Source organism: Halichoerus grypus, chromosome 4 (genome assembly GCF_964656455.1).
Source record: "Halichoerus grypus chromosome 4, mHalGry1.hap1.1, whole genome shotgun sequence".
Lineage (NCBI taxonomy): Eukaryota > Metazoa > Chordata > Mammalia > Carnivora > Phocidae > Halichoerus > Halichoerus grypus.
Window position 1 is genome coordinate 58,784,353 of NC_135715.1, and position 17,265 is coordinate 58,801,617.

Below are 17,265 nucleotides of genomic sequence, written 5' to 3' on the forward strand. Positions count from 1 at the left end.
ACGCATCCATTAGACCCCAAAGCCCATGCTCTAACTTCCCTCCCCGGCCCAGGCTTCTTGAATAATGGTCAGACCCCTCTGGAACAGTGCTGAGGAATCGGCACTGCACTTAAAAGGCAATCAAAAACTAATGATGTAATGTATGGTGATTAACATAACAATAAAAAAATTAAAAAAAAAAAGGCAATTTGTGGCCTGGGTGAAGATGAGTGACAAGGACAGTAAAGCACCAGAAAACCATGTCCTGAGAAAGGGTGGGAGGCACTGACACTAGGGGGCGCTGTAGGGTAGACAGGGGACTCCACTTCCTTTCCGGCGCATAAGGGCAGAACTAGGACCAACGAATAGAAATCATAAGGAGGCTAATTTCAGGTCACCATAAGGAAGTATTTTCTTAACACCAGAGCTATACCATTCTGGAAAGATGCTATTGGCTGAAAGTTTTCAAGCAAAGGGTGGATGACCCTATGTCTCTCTGGGTTATTAGTACAATTCCAATTTCAAGGGGGAGACTGGACTCCTTGGCCCCTAGAGCCCCTTCCTAGACTGAGGTGGCTTTCCACACCCAGTACTGGGCATTCCATTAGATGCGTCCATCATGACGCATGCTGTGCCCAGTCTACCGCCAGTCTCCGGAGAGTGGACGGCTGTGGGAAACTGGTTTACACTGTGACAACCACAGCTTTGGCAACAGGTGACTGACCCAGAGGACAAGGAGAGACAAGGAGGGATGACAGGACTCCAGAGCAGACAACTCACAGGCTGGCTGCTGGCCTATGAGGCGGCCTATCCAAAAAGCCACATTCAAACAGGGACACACTGGGCCAAGGAAATTCTTGCTCTCTGGAACAGAAATTGACAAATAGGGAGTGAATCCCAACTGATTTCCGAAAACTAATTATGTAGGCGAGGTTGTGAGAGGCCAACAACTCGACATTATGAATAAAAAGTTACAAGGAAGCATGTGCGAGCAAGGACGGTGTATCCGTTTGCTGGGCTGCCATAATGCAGAACCACCCGCTGTGTGACTTAGAACCACATCTACTGCCTCACGGTTCTGGAGGCTGGCTGTCCAGGATCAAGGTGTGAGCACGGTTGGTTCCTTCTGAGGGGTGGGAGGGAGAACCCGTACCATAACTTCCTCCAGCTTCTGGTGGTTTGCCTGTGTTCCGTGGTTTGTGGAAGCATCACCCTGATCTCTGTCTTCATCTTCACATGGAACCTGTCTGTGTCTCTGTGTCCCAATTTCCCCTTTTATAAGGACACCAGTCATCCTGGATGAAGGCCCACCCTAATGGCTTCATTAGGTCCATAAAGCCCCCTAAGAATGTAGGCCCACATTCTGTGGTACTGAGGGTTAGGACTCCAACATGTTTTGTTGGGGAGAGGACACAATTCAACTGAAAACACATGGATATGAAGAGTAGATGCTATGGGATACACAAAAAGAATAAAGGGTGAGAAAGCCAGTGAGTAACAGAAAGAGAAGCAAACCTAGAGAGGAGCTAGGAGGAGGGTCATAATTTTCTTAACCCAGAGCTGCCTGTGAATCAGAACCAACCTCCAACGGCCCAGCTACATCTCAGCTTCTGCTACATTTCCATGAGTTAACCTGTTCCTTGTTGCCATGCATGCCCACCCATCACTTGACCTAGTTTGAGGAAATAAATGCAGGGTTCTGGCCCCAAAGAGCTTCACTAACAGGTCTGACACTGAGCTACCACCATCCTCAGGAACTTGTATCCTAAAGATGAACCCTGCCACCTGTGCTGTCCCTTCGCCTTTCGTCCCCAAAATTAACACAGGATGGCAACTTTTCAAAGAAGTATACCATGCAAGGAAAATCTCAAGTAACACAAAAGCTCCTCTGAATCTCTTCCACAAAGTGGTTGCAATTTGAGGCCACCATTTTGAATGGGCAGAAACAGATTCTCCAGTGGAAAGCACCACTCTAGCCACCTCGCTTTTCATTTGGCTAACGGAGCCGACGGTCATAAAACATCTTGAGGTCTTTGGGATGAAATCAGTTTTGCAAATCAACTATGCAGCCAGGCAGTGCATCTTTGAAGATGCAAGAATAGGAAAGTAATAGTCCTCGTCCCCAAGGGACTCACAGCCTCCGCAAGAGAGGCAGGAACTCCCCGACACCCCTCAAAAAAGGCCTGTGCTACATCATGATAGAGAGTTCACAGAGAGCGGGGGGAACGCTGACTATAATGATAACCAGGACGCAGGGATGCAATCTGCCTCAGGCCACCGGACAGGTTTTCTCCTGGGGGTGGGTGCGCGCCTGTGTGCGCATGCGCACATGTGCATACCCAGAAAATGTAAAAGGCCCTTTTCCTACAAGGAACTAATCGTTCTAAGCTTTGGGAGAAACAAGCGTTCTTCTTTTGCCTAATTCCCTTCTTTTCGAGTAATTAAAAAAAAAAACAAAAAAAAAACTGGTTGTCCTGCCTTAGTTTAAATAAAACACAACGCTGTTTGATCAGTCTTCAAATTGCTATTTCTTTACCCTTGGCAGTTTCAGGTAGATGAGAAAAAAACTTTCCAGTGTTAGATTTTCTGGGAGGGAGAAGGCAGGAGACAAAAGAAAGGGCAGGGAAAAGCAGGTGGAGACAAGTGGACAAGGATACACAGGAAAGGTCTGGAGGCAGAAAGTGAAAGGAGCAGAAGGTAGGGTGACCATCTCATTTCAGGAATGCCTGCAGTTCCTGGGAAACGGGGACTGTTGGGTCACCATAGCATGGGGACCAAAAGGTGGCAGGGTGAGGGGGTGGCCCAGTGAGAATGTGAAGAGGCGCCCACAGCCCTTGAGATGCTCTCTGCATTGGGAGGGAGAGTCGTGTTGATCCTGCCTCTGGATCCCTCTTTTGAGAAGGTGCCCGCTCACTCACCGAGGTTGCCCAAAGCATTGAAACTGCCAAAGTTCTTCCAGCCTGGGGCCATCAAACCTTCGATGGCACTGCTTTGTTGGAGCTCTGGCTGGCATCAGTAAGCTCCCGCAAGATGGACTGTGAGGTACAAGGCCATTCTCCAGGGTCTTGGCCATTGCCAGCAGGTTGGCTTTGGGGCATGGAGTTTCCTCATTCCTGCTGGATCAGGGCTGCTATTGTGGCGGGGGGTGGGTGGGTGGGAGCAGCACAACATCACCAGGAACACAGGGTGCGGGGGAAGGAGGGCCACTGGTTCCAGTCCAATCATAGCGGAACCTGGGGGGTTCAGCTGGGGGGTTCTTGACATACTTGCAATTTCATAAATGTTTGAAACTGAGCATGTGCTCCTTGTTCTGCCTTTTGATTGTGTCAATGTCAATGTCCTTGTTGTGATATTAGACTATAATTTTGTAAGATGTTATCACCGGGGAAACTGGATAAAGTGTACATGGGCTCTCTCTGTATTCTCTCTCTGGGAGGAAGTTACCATTATCTCAAAATTACAAGTTTCATTTAAAAAAATGGGCAAATCCCAGAAGATGTATGGAGAGCAAAGAAACATAGGAAAAGGTGTTCAATATCACCAGACATCATGGAAATGCCAATTGAAACTACGATAGGGTTAGTTCATATGCATCTATGAGAATGACTAAAACAAAACAAGAAAAATACCAGTCTGAGTGTAATGTACCGAATGTGTCCCCTCAAATATATCTGCTGAAGCCCTAACCCCCAATGTGATGTGATGGTATTTAGAGGTGGGGCCTTTAGAGATAATTAAGTTTAGATGAGGTCACGAGGGTAGAGCCCCATGATGGGACTGTTGTCCTCATAAGAAGAAGGGAGACCAAGGCTTTCTCTTCCAAGCCTCTGCAACATGAGAAATAAATGTTCTTTAAGCCACCAGTCTATGATATTTTTGTAATAACAGCCAGAGTGGACTGAGACACGAAGTGCTGGTGAGAACGTGGCGTAGCTGGAACAGTGACATATCACTGGTGGGAATGGAAATGGTAGAACCACTTTGGAAAAGGTTTGGTAGTTGCTACCCTAGTTAAAAAATCCCACTCCTAGGCATTTACCCCGGAGAAATGAAAACACATGCCCACACAAAGACTTTTAAGCAAATACTCATAGCAGCATTATTTATAACAGCCAAAAACTAGAAACAACCCCGATGTTCATTAACTGGTTAATGGATAAATAAATTGGGATATATCCATGTAGTGGGATACCATTCAGTAATTTATGCCAAATAAAAGACTACATATCCTATGATTTCATTTATATGAAATCCCAGAAACAGTAAACCCTTATGACAAGAAAGCAGATCAGCGTTTCCTGGTGCCAGAGGTCAGGGTGGGGGACATCTGCAAAGGGACGGCAGAAACCTTTGTAAAAAAGTGATGGAAATGTTTTATACTGTGATTGTGATGGTAGTCACACAACTCTACACTCACCAATCTCACCAAGCTGTACTCCCCAGGGGTGGATTTTACTGTATGGAAATTATAACTCCATAACGCTGGAATGGGGAAAAAGAGAATATAGAAAGTGGCTGGTTACTATATATAGATATATCCCAATAGTTTCCATTTATAGCAACAACCAGTTAAAGTACAAAGGAAAAATATCTCACGGTAGCAATAAAAATATTTAGAAGTCAATTTTAAGAGACTGTAACTGAAGATTTAAATAAATTGAGATCCACTCAATTCTTAGAAGAGACTCAGTATTGTAAAGATATCACTTACTCTCAAGTTAATGTAGGAGTTTAAGAAAATCCCAAATTAAAACACCAAGTTTTAGAATCTGGCAAAGGGAATCTAAAGTTCATGTAGAAGGATCCATTTTTAAGTGTTTGGAAGTGAGTGGTAAGAAGTTTGCTTTGTCAGATATTAAAATACACTATAAGGCTAAAATAATACAAAACTGTATGGACAGAACTGAAATTGAAAGATTCATAAAACAGAACCAAATTTGTTAGATCTCCCAATTATCCATGCATATAAAAGATTTCAGTATACGATAAAAACAGAATTTCAAATAAGTGGAGAAAGGATGGATTAGTCAACAAATGCAGTTGAGACACTTTCTTGGCCAAAAAGAAGAGGATGCATAATAAGATATGAGTGAAATCATTTGTACTATCTTATGAACACCCCTTTCAGCTCAATAAGGAAAAGATGAAGAGCTGTATAGAAAAACAGGGTATCGGGGCGCCTGGGTGGCGCAGTCGGTTAAGCATCCAGCTCAGGTTGTGATCTTGGGGTGGTGAGATGGAGCCCCGTGATGAGCCCCAAGTTGGGGCACAGAGTCTGCTTGAGCTTCTCCTTTTCTCTCTGCCCCTCCCGCTGGTGCTCTCTCTCTCTCTCTCTCTAAAAATAAATAAACAAGTCCTAAAAAAAAAGAAAACCAGGCTATTAGGGGGTGGACCCCAGGATCCAATCCCATATTCCTGTCCCAAGCCTGGTACAGGACAGCAAGCCTGCCTGCCTTCTAGAAAGCATGAAGCTCTGTTATGAGGGTATCATGGGATCAGGATTGAGCAAAGATTAGACACTCCTTTTTTTCTGGGAATCCTGTAAGTCTCTTCCCGGGTTCTCATGAGACCCTACAAAAGAAGGTAGACTCCCAATCAAGGGTTGAATGGCCCACTCCTAGATAGGGTGGAAGCTTGCCAATTCCATTTATTTTGATTTTTTTCAGCTCGATTAAACTTGTCCAATAGAAGAAGAGATACCTGCTCAAGGACGTTTATTATAAAATTTTGGCTGTTTTTAGTGGCAAAAGAAATTAGAAATAACCTGAAGTTGCATGGTTGGTTCAATTATCCACGCTATGGAGTAATATGCAACTATTAAGAGAAAGGGTATCAGCCTGCCTGGCTGGCTCAGTCAGTAGAGCACATGACTCTTGATCTCAGGGTCATGAGCTCAAGCCCCACGGTGGGAATAGAGATTAGTTTAAAAAAAAGAGAGAGAGAGAGAGGGAGAGATGATATCTTGGCTTGGGTCCCCCAGAAAGAATTATACTGTGTTCCACCACGTTCATGGGGATGGCTCTCGCAGGGAGGCTGGAAGCAGGTGGGGGATGGGAAATGAGACAGAGAAGGAGGATGGAAGGCTCCTCCGATCTGAGGCTGCATCACTGAGCTTAGTAACTTAGGAACATCACTCAGCAACAGGCTGGCTGGCCCAGGCTTGACTTTCTCCAGAAACTGTACATGCGTTACTGCTTCTCTGGGGAGTCCATCTCAGGGGAGGGAGGAAGAACTTATCCTGGGGCTCCCAGATATCACTGCCAAAGGTCCATCCCGCGGCAGGTGGCTGGAAGCTGACTGGCTCCCAAGGACCTCACCCCTGAGCTGCATCCCAGAGGCCTGGGGCGGGAGCGGGGAGCAAGGGCTGTCTGCTCGGGGCCCAAGGAAGTCAAGTCGGAGCTGGCTGCCGTGGTGGCAGCCGGACAGAATATCTTGTCAAGGGTCAGCTGAGACCCAGTGCCTAAGAGCTGTGGGATCTAATCATGACACCCAGCGCTGGCACGGGTGTGAGAAAGTAGCTGACTGGAATATACATGGTGACTATCTCTGTGGAGTCTTTATTTTTTTTTTTTTAAGATTTTATTTTTATTTATTTGAGAGACAGAGAGAGCATGAATGGGGGAGGGGAGGCGCAGAGGGAGAGGGAGAAGCAGGCTCCCCGCTGAGCAGGGAGCCCGATGCGGAGCTTGATCCCAGGACCCCGGAATCATGACCTGAGCCAAAGGCAGAGGCCTAACCGACTGAGCCACCCAGGGGCCCCTCCTTGTGGAGTCTTTAAAAACTGGCTTCCTTTAGATCCAGCAATCCTACTTTCAGGATTTGTCCTGGGTAAATAATTACACACATTGACGAAAATGCCCAGAGTGCGTTCTATAGGACTGCCAGCAGCTGGAAAGAGCCTTAAGCCCAACAATTAGGGATTGGTTAGAATTATAATAAGGGGCACCTGGGTGGCTCTGTTGGTTGGGGGTCTGACTCTTGGTTTTGGTTCAGGTCATGATCTCAGGGTCCTGGGATGGAGCCCAGCAGGGAGTCAGCTTCCCCCCCTCCCTCTCCCTCTGCCCCTCCCCCCACTCATGCACCCCCTCCCTCTCTCTCTCAAATAAATAAATCTTGAAAAAATAGCTTATAATAAAGTATACCAAAATCCTCTGCCGTTATTTAAAATTATGAAGCAGTTCAAGAGATACTGATATGGATGGTCGCTGAACACAGTTAAATGAAAAAAGCAATAAAGAATGAATAGTAGGATCCCATTTTCATAAAAACAACTCTGAAAAAACACTTATCTGGATATATATTTTCATACAAATTCTGGAAGGCTATTCTTAAGGATACGAACAATATCTCTGGTTAGTTTTATTTTTTTCTTCCTTTTATATCTGTAAATGTTGTATGTTCGGCAATGATCACGGGAATATACAATTCAAACCAATTTTGTTTTAAAACACTGACTGACACGGGAAAAGCATTCTGACATTTTAGATATTTGAGCTACTTGAGGCTTAACATGTAAATGACTGATAACTACCATAAACTGAAATGATAGGATCATTCTTCCATTCATGGGATATCAACAAATTATCCAGAATAGCTCCTAAAACCAGGCACCACGCCAGGTACTGGGGATAGAGGAAGACAAAACAATTACAAATTGTGTGTTGTGTTACGAAGGACAAAACAAACAAACAAACAAACATGGTACTTCCCTAGGATATCTCTTCCATTTCAAAGGAAATATATTTTAGCAGCATTAAAATTTTTTGAAGTATTTCTATACTTCGTCTTATATTTTAGGTCTACAACAAAACATTCAATTAAATGGTGAAATGTACTTAAGAATTTTTAAATATTTGTCATAAAAATATAAAAATGAGTAAGAATCCAGATCAGGAGGCCTATAAGAACATATATATGCAGACCTTCTTTTGTTGTTATTATAGAGTTTAATGTGGTTCTAAGCTTCCAAGCAGCCAAGTGAAAAGGGAGAAACATGTACATTGTTCTTGCTGTCAGGAAGCAGCAGACGAAGCAATTTTTTCAGGAGAAACTAAGCTTCTCCCAGCACTTCCCTGTAAAAGCCATTTCTCATATGGTTACACCGAGAGTGACATTAGTAACTACTATCCTCCATATGAAACAACTAGAGAAAAACTCTCTGCTCCTCTATAAGGCCAGAGAGGACAAGGGCCACGTGTGTGTCTGTGTCGAGCACGGCACCTGGCCCCAAGGAGGATGGGAAATGAGGAACAGCAGAATGGGATTTCACTCTGCAGTGTGGCTACCTAGACATCTATCCCTAATGCATGTCTTGTTCATGATGTTAGAAAACAAACTGGATTTAGGTCTGCAGAAGCAGAAGGGCTGTATACCCCTGTACTCTGAAAAAGGCCAGTGGTCACTATGGGTGCTATTCCTTGGACTTTCAATTTGGCATCATTTCTCAGCTTGTATTAGGTTCTCCAGAGAAACAGAACCAATGGGATGGGGATACACACAGACACACAGACACACAGACACACAGAGGATCCATCATAAGGAACTGGTTTATGTGATTATGAAGGCTGACAAGCCCCATGATCTGCAGGGTGAGTGGGCATGCTGGAGCCCCAGGAAAGCTGATGATGTCGTTTTAGTCTGAGTCTGGAGGCCTGAGAACCAGGAGAACTGATGTAGTTTTAGTACAAAGGCTGCAGGCTTGAAACCCAGGAAAAGCCACTGTTTCAGTTTGAGTCTGAAGGAGGAAAAGGCCAATGTACCTACCAGTCTGAAGGTAATCAGGCAGGAAGTGATCTAGCTTACTCTGCCCGAAGGTCAGCCTTTTTGTTCTGCTCAGACCTTCAACTGATTGGATGAGGCCCACCCACATTAGAGAGGGCCATCTCCCTTACTCAGTCTACTAGTTTAAATGTTATGTTATGTTATGTTATGTTATGCTATTTATTTGTTTATTTTAAAGGACGCTCCACGCCCAACATGGGGCTTGAACTTAATACCTGAAATCAAGAGTCACATGCTCTACCACCTGAGCCAGCGAGGCGCCCCTTAAATGTCAGTCTTACCCCAAACACCCTCACAGAACACCCAGAATAACATGTGGGCAAATAACTAGACATTCCATGGCTCAGTCAAGTTGACACAGACAATTAACCATCAGAAAGCTTTACCATTAATAGACAGCGAAACCAACTGTGATTCACCAGGCCTGCCAAGTAGCATGAAGGCTATAAATGCATTTACCGGAGAGGAGATCTATTTTACAGCAAAACCGACAAAAAAGACAATGCCAAAAAAGGAAAGGGAAAACAGGAGACAGTAACAGACTGCGCACTAAAAGGCAACTTGAGACCTAATGATAAAGCAAGTAGGAGGAGGAAGAAATTTTTAGAATCCCGAGAGTCGGAGGCTGAAGTTATTGTCGTGGAAGGTGAGAACAGATGGTGATGCTAAATGGAAAAGGGTAATGTCCAAAATACACAAATTAATAGGGACTTGAGCAGCCACTGGGACTCGGGACTTCTTAAAGGAAGACCCATGGGTGTTAAGGTAGGATGAATGGGGACAGGTGAAGCCCGAGTTTTCCATGACAACTGTCCTTCACCCTGAAGGACAAGCCTAAGTCATGCTCTCAATGAGGGAAGTATGGGAGGAACAAGTCAATCAGAGGGGTTTGATCTGAGGACAAGGAGTAGATTCAGGCAGATTCAGCTCTGTGGTAGGTTAATTCACGCAGCCAGGTACAGCACCAGACAGTAAGCGCTGCACAGCTGACTTCTCTGCCCCTTCACTTTTCCCTTGACCGTGCTCTTGCTCACAGATGCTCCCAGACCTTCCCATCTCAGACAGAACCCCAAGTTCTTGCCTGCTTCTTCTATGTCTTTGAGCTACCTTCCTACACTCCTCTTCCTCCCACCACCAAGTCTCTTTAAAAGTCTTTCAGATGCTGCCTCCATTCTTTTTCTACCCCACTTGCTAAGTCCTCAGCTTCTCAAACAATACTTTTACCAATGACTTTTTTATTTTTCTGGGTAAACTTTACACCCAACATGGGGCTTGAACTTATGACCCTGAGATCAAAAGTTGCATGCTCCACCAGCTGAGCCAGCTAGGCACCCTTACCAATGCTTTATTTATTTTTTTTTAAGATTTTATTTATCTATTTGAGAGACAGAGAGCGAGCGAGTGCAAGGGCAAGCACAGAGCAGGGTGAGGGGCAGAGGGAGAATCAGTCTCCCCTCTGAGCAGGGAGCCCGAAGCAGGACTCGATCCCAGGACCCTGAGATCACGACCTGAGCAGAAGGCAGACGCTTAATCACTGGACCCAGAGGCTCCGGCTCAGCCCTCACCTTTTTTTACTTTTAAATGGTGCTGCAGCGATTAACAGTGATCTTGTCATTCCTTCCCTTGGGTCCCAGGACCCAGCACTATCCTGGTTCTTGGTCCGGCCCACTGTCTCCCCTTCCTGGCTCTTCCTCTTCCTGCCTGTTCAATATATACACATTTTTAGACATTTTTAAAGATTCTGTTCTCATTCCTCAGCATTTTCACCTTTCTGTTCTCTCTTGCTCAGAAACTGCTCATTCCCAGAGCTTCCTGCTGTCTCCTCCAACGCAGTAAAAACGTCTAACTCCCTCCACTCTGCCCTGAATCTGTCTCTCCAGCTTGTCTTACAGTTTCGACTGCCTTCTGGCCATTTCCCCTCAACTACACACCAGAACCCCAGATGCATAGTTCTAAAATCTGACCTTCCTGTCTTCACTAACATTGTCAACAGTAACCACATCATCTCCACCCCCAACGTACGAGCCGTCACTTTGACTTAACAACATTCTCCCCTGGAAGGGCTGTTGGATTTAGCTTTCTTCCCCATTTTAACTTCCAATTCCACCTTAGCTCAGCCCTCTTTCATCTCACTGCCCAAATACTGCACTTGCTTTTTAGCTGATCTTTTTGCCCCTTCACTATTCTTTTCAATCCACCATCCACTGTGCTGGGAGGGAATTCTCCATGTACCCCTCGCATTCCTGCACCGTCTGAAGTGTCTGAGCACAGGCATTTACACCAATTGAAGAATCTTTATATAAGAAGACACTCCAAGGTAGTAACGCTTAAAGAGATCTCTCCCTCCTGAGACGTTCCAGAGTAGTAAAGATAAAGACCTGCCTTTCCTTCCCAGAGAAGATTTGTTTACATTCTTGAGTAAAGATAAGGACTCTCTCACGAAGGATGAGCGGGTCACCAGCAACTCCAGATAAGACAGGAGCCTAATTTTGCGGTTCCTCCCCGGTAAATGCCCCCACTGCATGTGCAGGTACCAGCGGGCCCTCACTGTGCTGCCCTGCGGCACTTGGGGGGATCAACCAGGCTAACTTGTTAATTTGTAAGAAGGGTACAATCTCAGGCCCTTTACAATTCCTGACTTAGCACAATACCACCAAATTATTTTGGAAAGATCTGCTTTGACCATGCTACTTCCTTGCCTGAGATCTTTCTTCAACGGCTTCCTATTACAGAAGGAAATTCAAGGTCTTACTTGTCGTTCAAGTGCCTTTCTGGCCTGTCCTCACTCCTTCCCTAGGTAGACCCTGTGCTCTAGTCAATCAGGAGATGGGTCCCAAAACACAGACATCCATATCCTGCCTCCCTGCGCTGGCCATGCCTGGAATGCTCTACTAAGATTGCAGATGAGGGGGAAAAAACCATGAAGCACCCGTGCACAAAATGCCATGGCCATCTTCGAGGAACGGTGAACCAAACCACTGATTTCTCTATTTATGTTGCCAGAACTCCTTCCAGGTGCACTGGTGGGAAATCAGCGTGTCCTTCACCCTGGCCACAACCAACCGGGCTGCAGCCCCGGGGAACCACATGCTGGTTGGACATCGGGGAGCCGAAGTGCCTCTGGGAATGCTTGGCTGGAAATGCTGTCCAACTAGGAGCTCCGCATTTGATGGTGGCCAACGCATCCCAATGTCTCCTCCCTTTTGAGAAGTTTAAAGGAGTAAGAAGAGGCAGCTCAGGTTCTAGTGTGAACAAGTGAGTCACAGTTCCAGTTCTCTGGGAGGCTTTCTTTCCCAGTCTTTGCCTATGCCACATTTCTGGGTATTTGGCTGGGTAAACTCCCAGCCAAAGATACTGAGAGCACGCGTTTTTCTCGTAGGCTTTAAGCTTCATTCGAGCGTCCTCCTCACCAATCTCTAAGATATGTGTACAAAGATGCTGGCTGAAGCATGGTGTGTAAACAGCAAAATAAAAACATGCCTATTAATATAAGCTGGCTAAGGTATCATATTTCATCATCAGTTATAAGATACATCCCAATTTCGCAGATATAAATATCAGTAAAATAGCCCACAGTGGTTTTATGTCACTGATTGTTCCAATATGTGAAAAAAAAATGTGCCTTTTAGAATTAAGAAAACTAAGGTATGGTGCACTCATACAGTGGACTCTTCTGCAGCTGGGACAGGTAAAATAGGGCTGTGGGAGGAACATTTCCTTCAGAACAGGGGGTGGGTGGAGACAGGAGCAACGGCTGCATGCATCGGCTTACCCCTCAAGGTGCCACAAATGGAGAGGTGTGTGATGTTACCTGTAACAGTTGTGCTGGAAAAGCAGACTTAATTTTCTTAAACTAGGAGGTGGGCATATGGGTATATGTTTTAGTATCATTATACATTTTTGTACGTCTGAAATATGTTATACTACATTTTCTTTAAGAGGGCTAGCCACCTCTTTTACTGCCCCTGTTCTTTGGGAGACCTTGTGTCCAATGACAGCTTAAAAAATCAGGTTGAAGGACCTAGTCACTGTCTCTTATTTCCACATGTAAGTTTTTAGGAAAGAAAGAATTTCACAGCCCAGCAACACCTGGTATGTGCACACATCCAACTGATCCACATTTAGAGACCTAAGTGATTACTAAAATTTTGTTTTCTCCTTCTTTCTCAATACTATAGACTTTGGCTTCACATCAACCACAGTTTGGCCTAGATCAAAGCAAGATCAAATGTGCAAAAAAGCTATTTTGGCATAGTTGTTAACAACAACAGAAAGCCTTTAGGGGCTCAGTCGGTTAAGCGACTGCCTTCGGCTCAGGTCATGATCTCAGGGTCCTGGGATCGATGTCATATCGGACTCCTTGCTGGGGTGGTGGGGGTCTGCTTCTCCCTCTCCCTCTGCTGCTCCCCCTCCTTGTGCTCTCTCTGTCAAATAAATAAATAAAATCTTTAAAAAACCCACAAACTTTAAAAAACGTGTGTGCATGGAGGAGGGGGGCATTTCAACAGAATTCCCTTAAATACTAACCTCCTGGTTATTTATAAAGTGGATTGAATTTTTAGGGACACGGTTCCCAAAGCCGGGCATGATTCAAAGTGTGCAAGCTTTGGAGCCAGACTCTGTTGACTCAGAACCATGCCAGCTGTGTGGCCCTGTAAAGTCACCTAACTTTGCACGGCGTGTTTTCTCCTCTGTAAAACAGGGACCATAAGTAGATTACAGGGTGTTGTAAAGATCGGAAATAGTAAACACGGTGCTGTGCCTGGCATACAGTCATTACCCAAAACATGGTGATTACTCGGGACACGCGGGATGTTTTGTCTCGGTACCGGCGCTCGGACTTTGCGCAGTGCGCCTCCTCATCTCTCCCTGCTCCCCCTGGGGCACTCAAGAACTCTCTCTCTCTCAATTTGTTTCCGTTCAACATTTATGTGCAGGTCACGTAAGCCAAGGCCTCTGGATGGCTTACAATCAAACTAACATAACACAGTACAGAAATAACCATTTCAGAGGGTTTTTTTGTTTGTTCGTTTTTAATGTGGCAGAGGAACTGGCACCCCCAGGAAGGTGCGCTCTTTCTACACGAGGGGACCGAGAGGGGCAGCACCGCGGCCTCCAGGCACCTCCCGGTCTCCGCAGACCGCCCGCCCGCTGCAGGGCGTGGGGCGGCCGGCTGGTCCCGGTCCTTTTCCGGGAACACCCCGCGACCAGGAGGGGAGGGTCCCGAGAGCGGCAGCGTCCGCACTTACCAGGGCGAAATGCACCAGGGCGTCGTAGCAGAGCCAGGCGAGCACCCCGCGGTCCGCCGCCCCCCGGCCGCGGCCCAGGCGCAGGCCCAGCGCGCAGCCCGCGAGCAGCAGCGCGGCGCACAGCAGCAGCGAGCGGCCGGCCGCCGCCCCCAGCTCCCAGCCCGCGCCCATGCGGCCGGCGGCCGGGGACCCTGCAAAGGGGAGCCGGCGGAGAAGCGGCGGGGCGGGGCCGCCGGGCCGGGGCGGGGCTGCTCGGCGCCCGCGGGCGGGTGAGACGCTTCGCTTCCCGCCTCGCCTCCGGGCCGGCCAGCCGAGCCGGGAGGCTTTCACGAGTCGGGATCTTGCTCACGCACCCGCCTAGTGCCTGGACCGGGCCTGTTCCCAGACGAAGCCCAAAAGACTGGTAGTAGCCACACCTTCTGATGCGCTTTGATTTTCAACAAGGTTCAAAACCTTAAGCGACAAAGCCAAGTCCATATGGTAGAAATTTTGGCAATAGACCGGGAAGAATTTTAGGAACAAAAGGTTCTAATTAAGCCCTTGCAAGTCTTGCAGGAGAGGTGAGGGCCAAAGGTATTGTCAGCCACCAGCAGGCTTTTTAAAGCCCTGGTGGCTTACTCTGACCCTATCTCTTTAAAAACCCACAGAAGCACCAAAGTATGGGGGAGAGGAGCAATAGGTCGTATTGGCTTGACGCTGGATTCTTTGAACGTTATCCTATCCAAGTCACAACAACCCTAGGAGGTCAATGTTTTCCTAGTTTACAAATATGAAAACAGCCTCAACGTAACTTGCCTACGGACTCTCAGTGACAACGGAAGCCAGAACCCACGAGACCTTTGCTTTCTGACCCTGCACGCTGACATGTTAGTAGGCAATTACAGCTCTCCCCTAATGAAGAGCCAATTTGTCCTGATCATGCGTTAACGTTTTCTCTCTGCTTTTGGTAGCATCTTGTTTGCTTTTAACCTTCTCCTCATTCCCTTCCTTAGGCCTCTGTTACTTAGAGACTTAGCACTGGAGAAAGGAGTCAGAGTTTAAAAAGATTGTAACCCTTACTGACCAAGCCTGTGTTTTCACTTTTGGATAGCCAGATAAGATACAGGATGCCCAGATAAACTTGAGCTTCAAATTTAAAAAAAAAAAGGAATTTTTATTTTTTTTATTTTTATTTTTTAAAGATTTTATTTATTTATTTGAGAGAGAGAGAATGAGAGAGAGCACATGAGAGGGGGGGAGGGTCAGAGAGAGAAGCAGACTCCCTGACGAGCAGGGAGCCCGATGCGGGACTCGATCCAGGGACTCCAGGATCATGACCTGAGCCGAAGGCAATCGCTTAACCAACTGAGCCACCCAGGAGCCCCCCAAAAAGGAATTTTTAAATACTTATATTGAAGTATCACTAGGGTACTTGTGATAAAAAATTATTCGTTGTTTTAAAAGGTGGTATATACATACAATGGAATATTATTCAGCCATAAACAGGAAAGATTTCCTGTCACATGCTACAACATGGATAAACCTTGAGGACGTTATGCTGAGATGAGCCAGTCACAAAAAGAGAAATAGTGGTATGATTTCATTTATATGTGGTATCTAAAGTAAGCATATTCCTAGAGACAGAAAATAGAATGGAAGTTGCCAGGGGCTCTGGAGAGGGTGAAAAGAGGAGTTGTTTAATGGCTATAGAGTTTCGATTTTGCGAGATGAAAAAGTTATGGAGTATGGTTGCACAACAATGTGATATTACTTAACACTACTGAACTGTTCGCTTAAAAATGGTTAAGATGGCAAATTTTGTTATGTGTATTTTACCACAATTTAAAAATATGATTTCTGGCACTGAGCACAATTTCAAAAGCTTTCTATCCTGGTTACTCCCTATGTAATACTTTATATGGCATTTAACACCAGATAAGTTATGTTATTTATTTACGCATTTATTGCTAGTCTCTTGCCCTCCCTTTCGGAGCAAAATAAAAACCTAATTAGATTCAATGTCTCCATATTGTGTCCCTGCTCCTCAGTCCTTCCTACTCTAGTTTCCACCCTCGTCTCAGTGATATAAGCTCTCACTATGGTGACTGGTGATGTCCCCAAAGGACATTTCCTGTCCTCACTTTACTTCTCAACAGCACCACTGGGTACTGGAATCTCTTTTCCCTCCATTTGCTGAGGAAACACACAGCATTTACTTTTGACCTCCCTATCTATACCTTCTGATCCCTTTGCAAGTTCATCCTCCACTACATGCCCATTCAATGTTGGAACTCCACAACGCTGTCCTAAGCCCTGTTCTCACTCCAAATGCTGGACCCAGGTAGTTTCATGCTCACCCCCTGCATTAATAACCACCAAAACAGGCAGAGAATTCAAATCTCTAGCCCAGCTCTCCTCTGACCTCCAGACCAGTATTTCCAACTGCCCTACTTGACAGTCATTTAGATGTCTCAACACAACCCAAACTGAACTCATCACTTCTCTTCCCTACATCTGAGTCTTTTCCAGTGTTCCCTATCTTGTGCTTCCACTCATCAGTTACTGCAACCCAGAAACCTATAAATCATCCTTGGTATTTCCCGCTCCTCAAACTCCAGATCTAAGGCATCATCAACTATTTTAGCTACCAAGTATCTCTTGATCCCATCCACTTCATGGACCAAGCTGTTCACCATCTCTTGCCTCCGTGCTTCACACTCACTAATGTGACCTCTAGACATCATTGACCCCAAGTACCTTTCCTGTCCTTACCTTATCAGCCAATGATTGTTATTACACATGATCTTCTATCATCACTCTTGTAGAATGATAATGATGAGTAATAATGATTTCCCATTGCTCTTAGACTGATTTACCAGCTGTGGGGCCTGGCCCCTACCAATCTCTTTAGCCCCTCCCATGTCCCTCGTAATCCTGCTCCCTGTCGTTATTTTTGCTCTAGTTATACTTTTTTTTTTTTTAAGATTTTATTTATTTATTTAACAGAGACAGAGAGAGAGAGCACAAGCAGGGGGAGCAGCAGAGGGAGAGGGAGCAGACTCCCTGCTGAGCAGTGAGCCCGACTCGGGGCTCAATCCCAGGACCCCAGGACCATGACGAGCCGAAGGCAGATGCTTAACCCACTGAGCCACCCAGGTGCTCCCCCTATACTTGCTTTCTTTCACTCCCTTTAACTCACCATGGTGCTTCCTACATGATTGAAGACAAGGAAAGGATAGATATAAACAGAATCTGATCTTATTATGAGGAAAACTGG

General features: G+C 45.9%; 1 protein-coding gene across 1 annotated transcript in view; it reads right to left on the reverse strand.

Moving 5' to 3' along the window:
• The window catches only part of EBPL (EBP like), a 30,097-nt gene extending 15,872 nt beyond the window's left edge, over positions 1–14,225 (reverse strand). The window contains exon 1 of the mRNA XM_036104608.2: positions 14,010–14,225. Within this exon, the coding sequence (XP_035960501.1) occupies positions 14,010–14,180 (171 nt within the window). The 5' untranslated portion in view covers positions 14,181–14,225. The remainder of the gene's footprint in view (positions 1–14,009) is intronic.
• Positions 14,226–17,265: the final 3,040 nt, after the last annotated feature.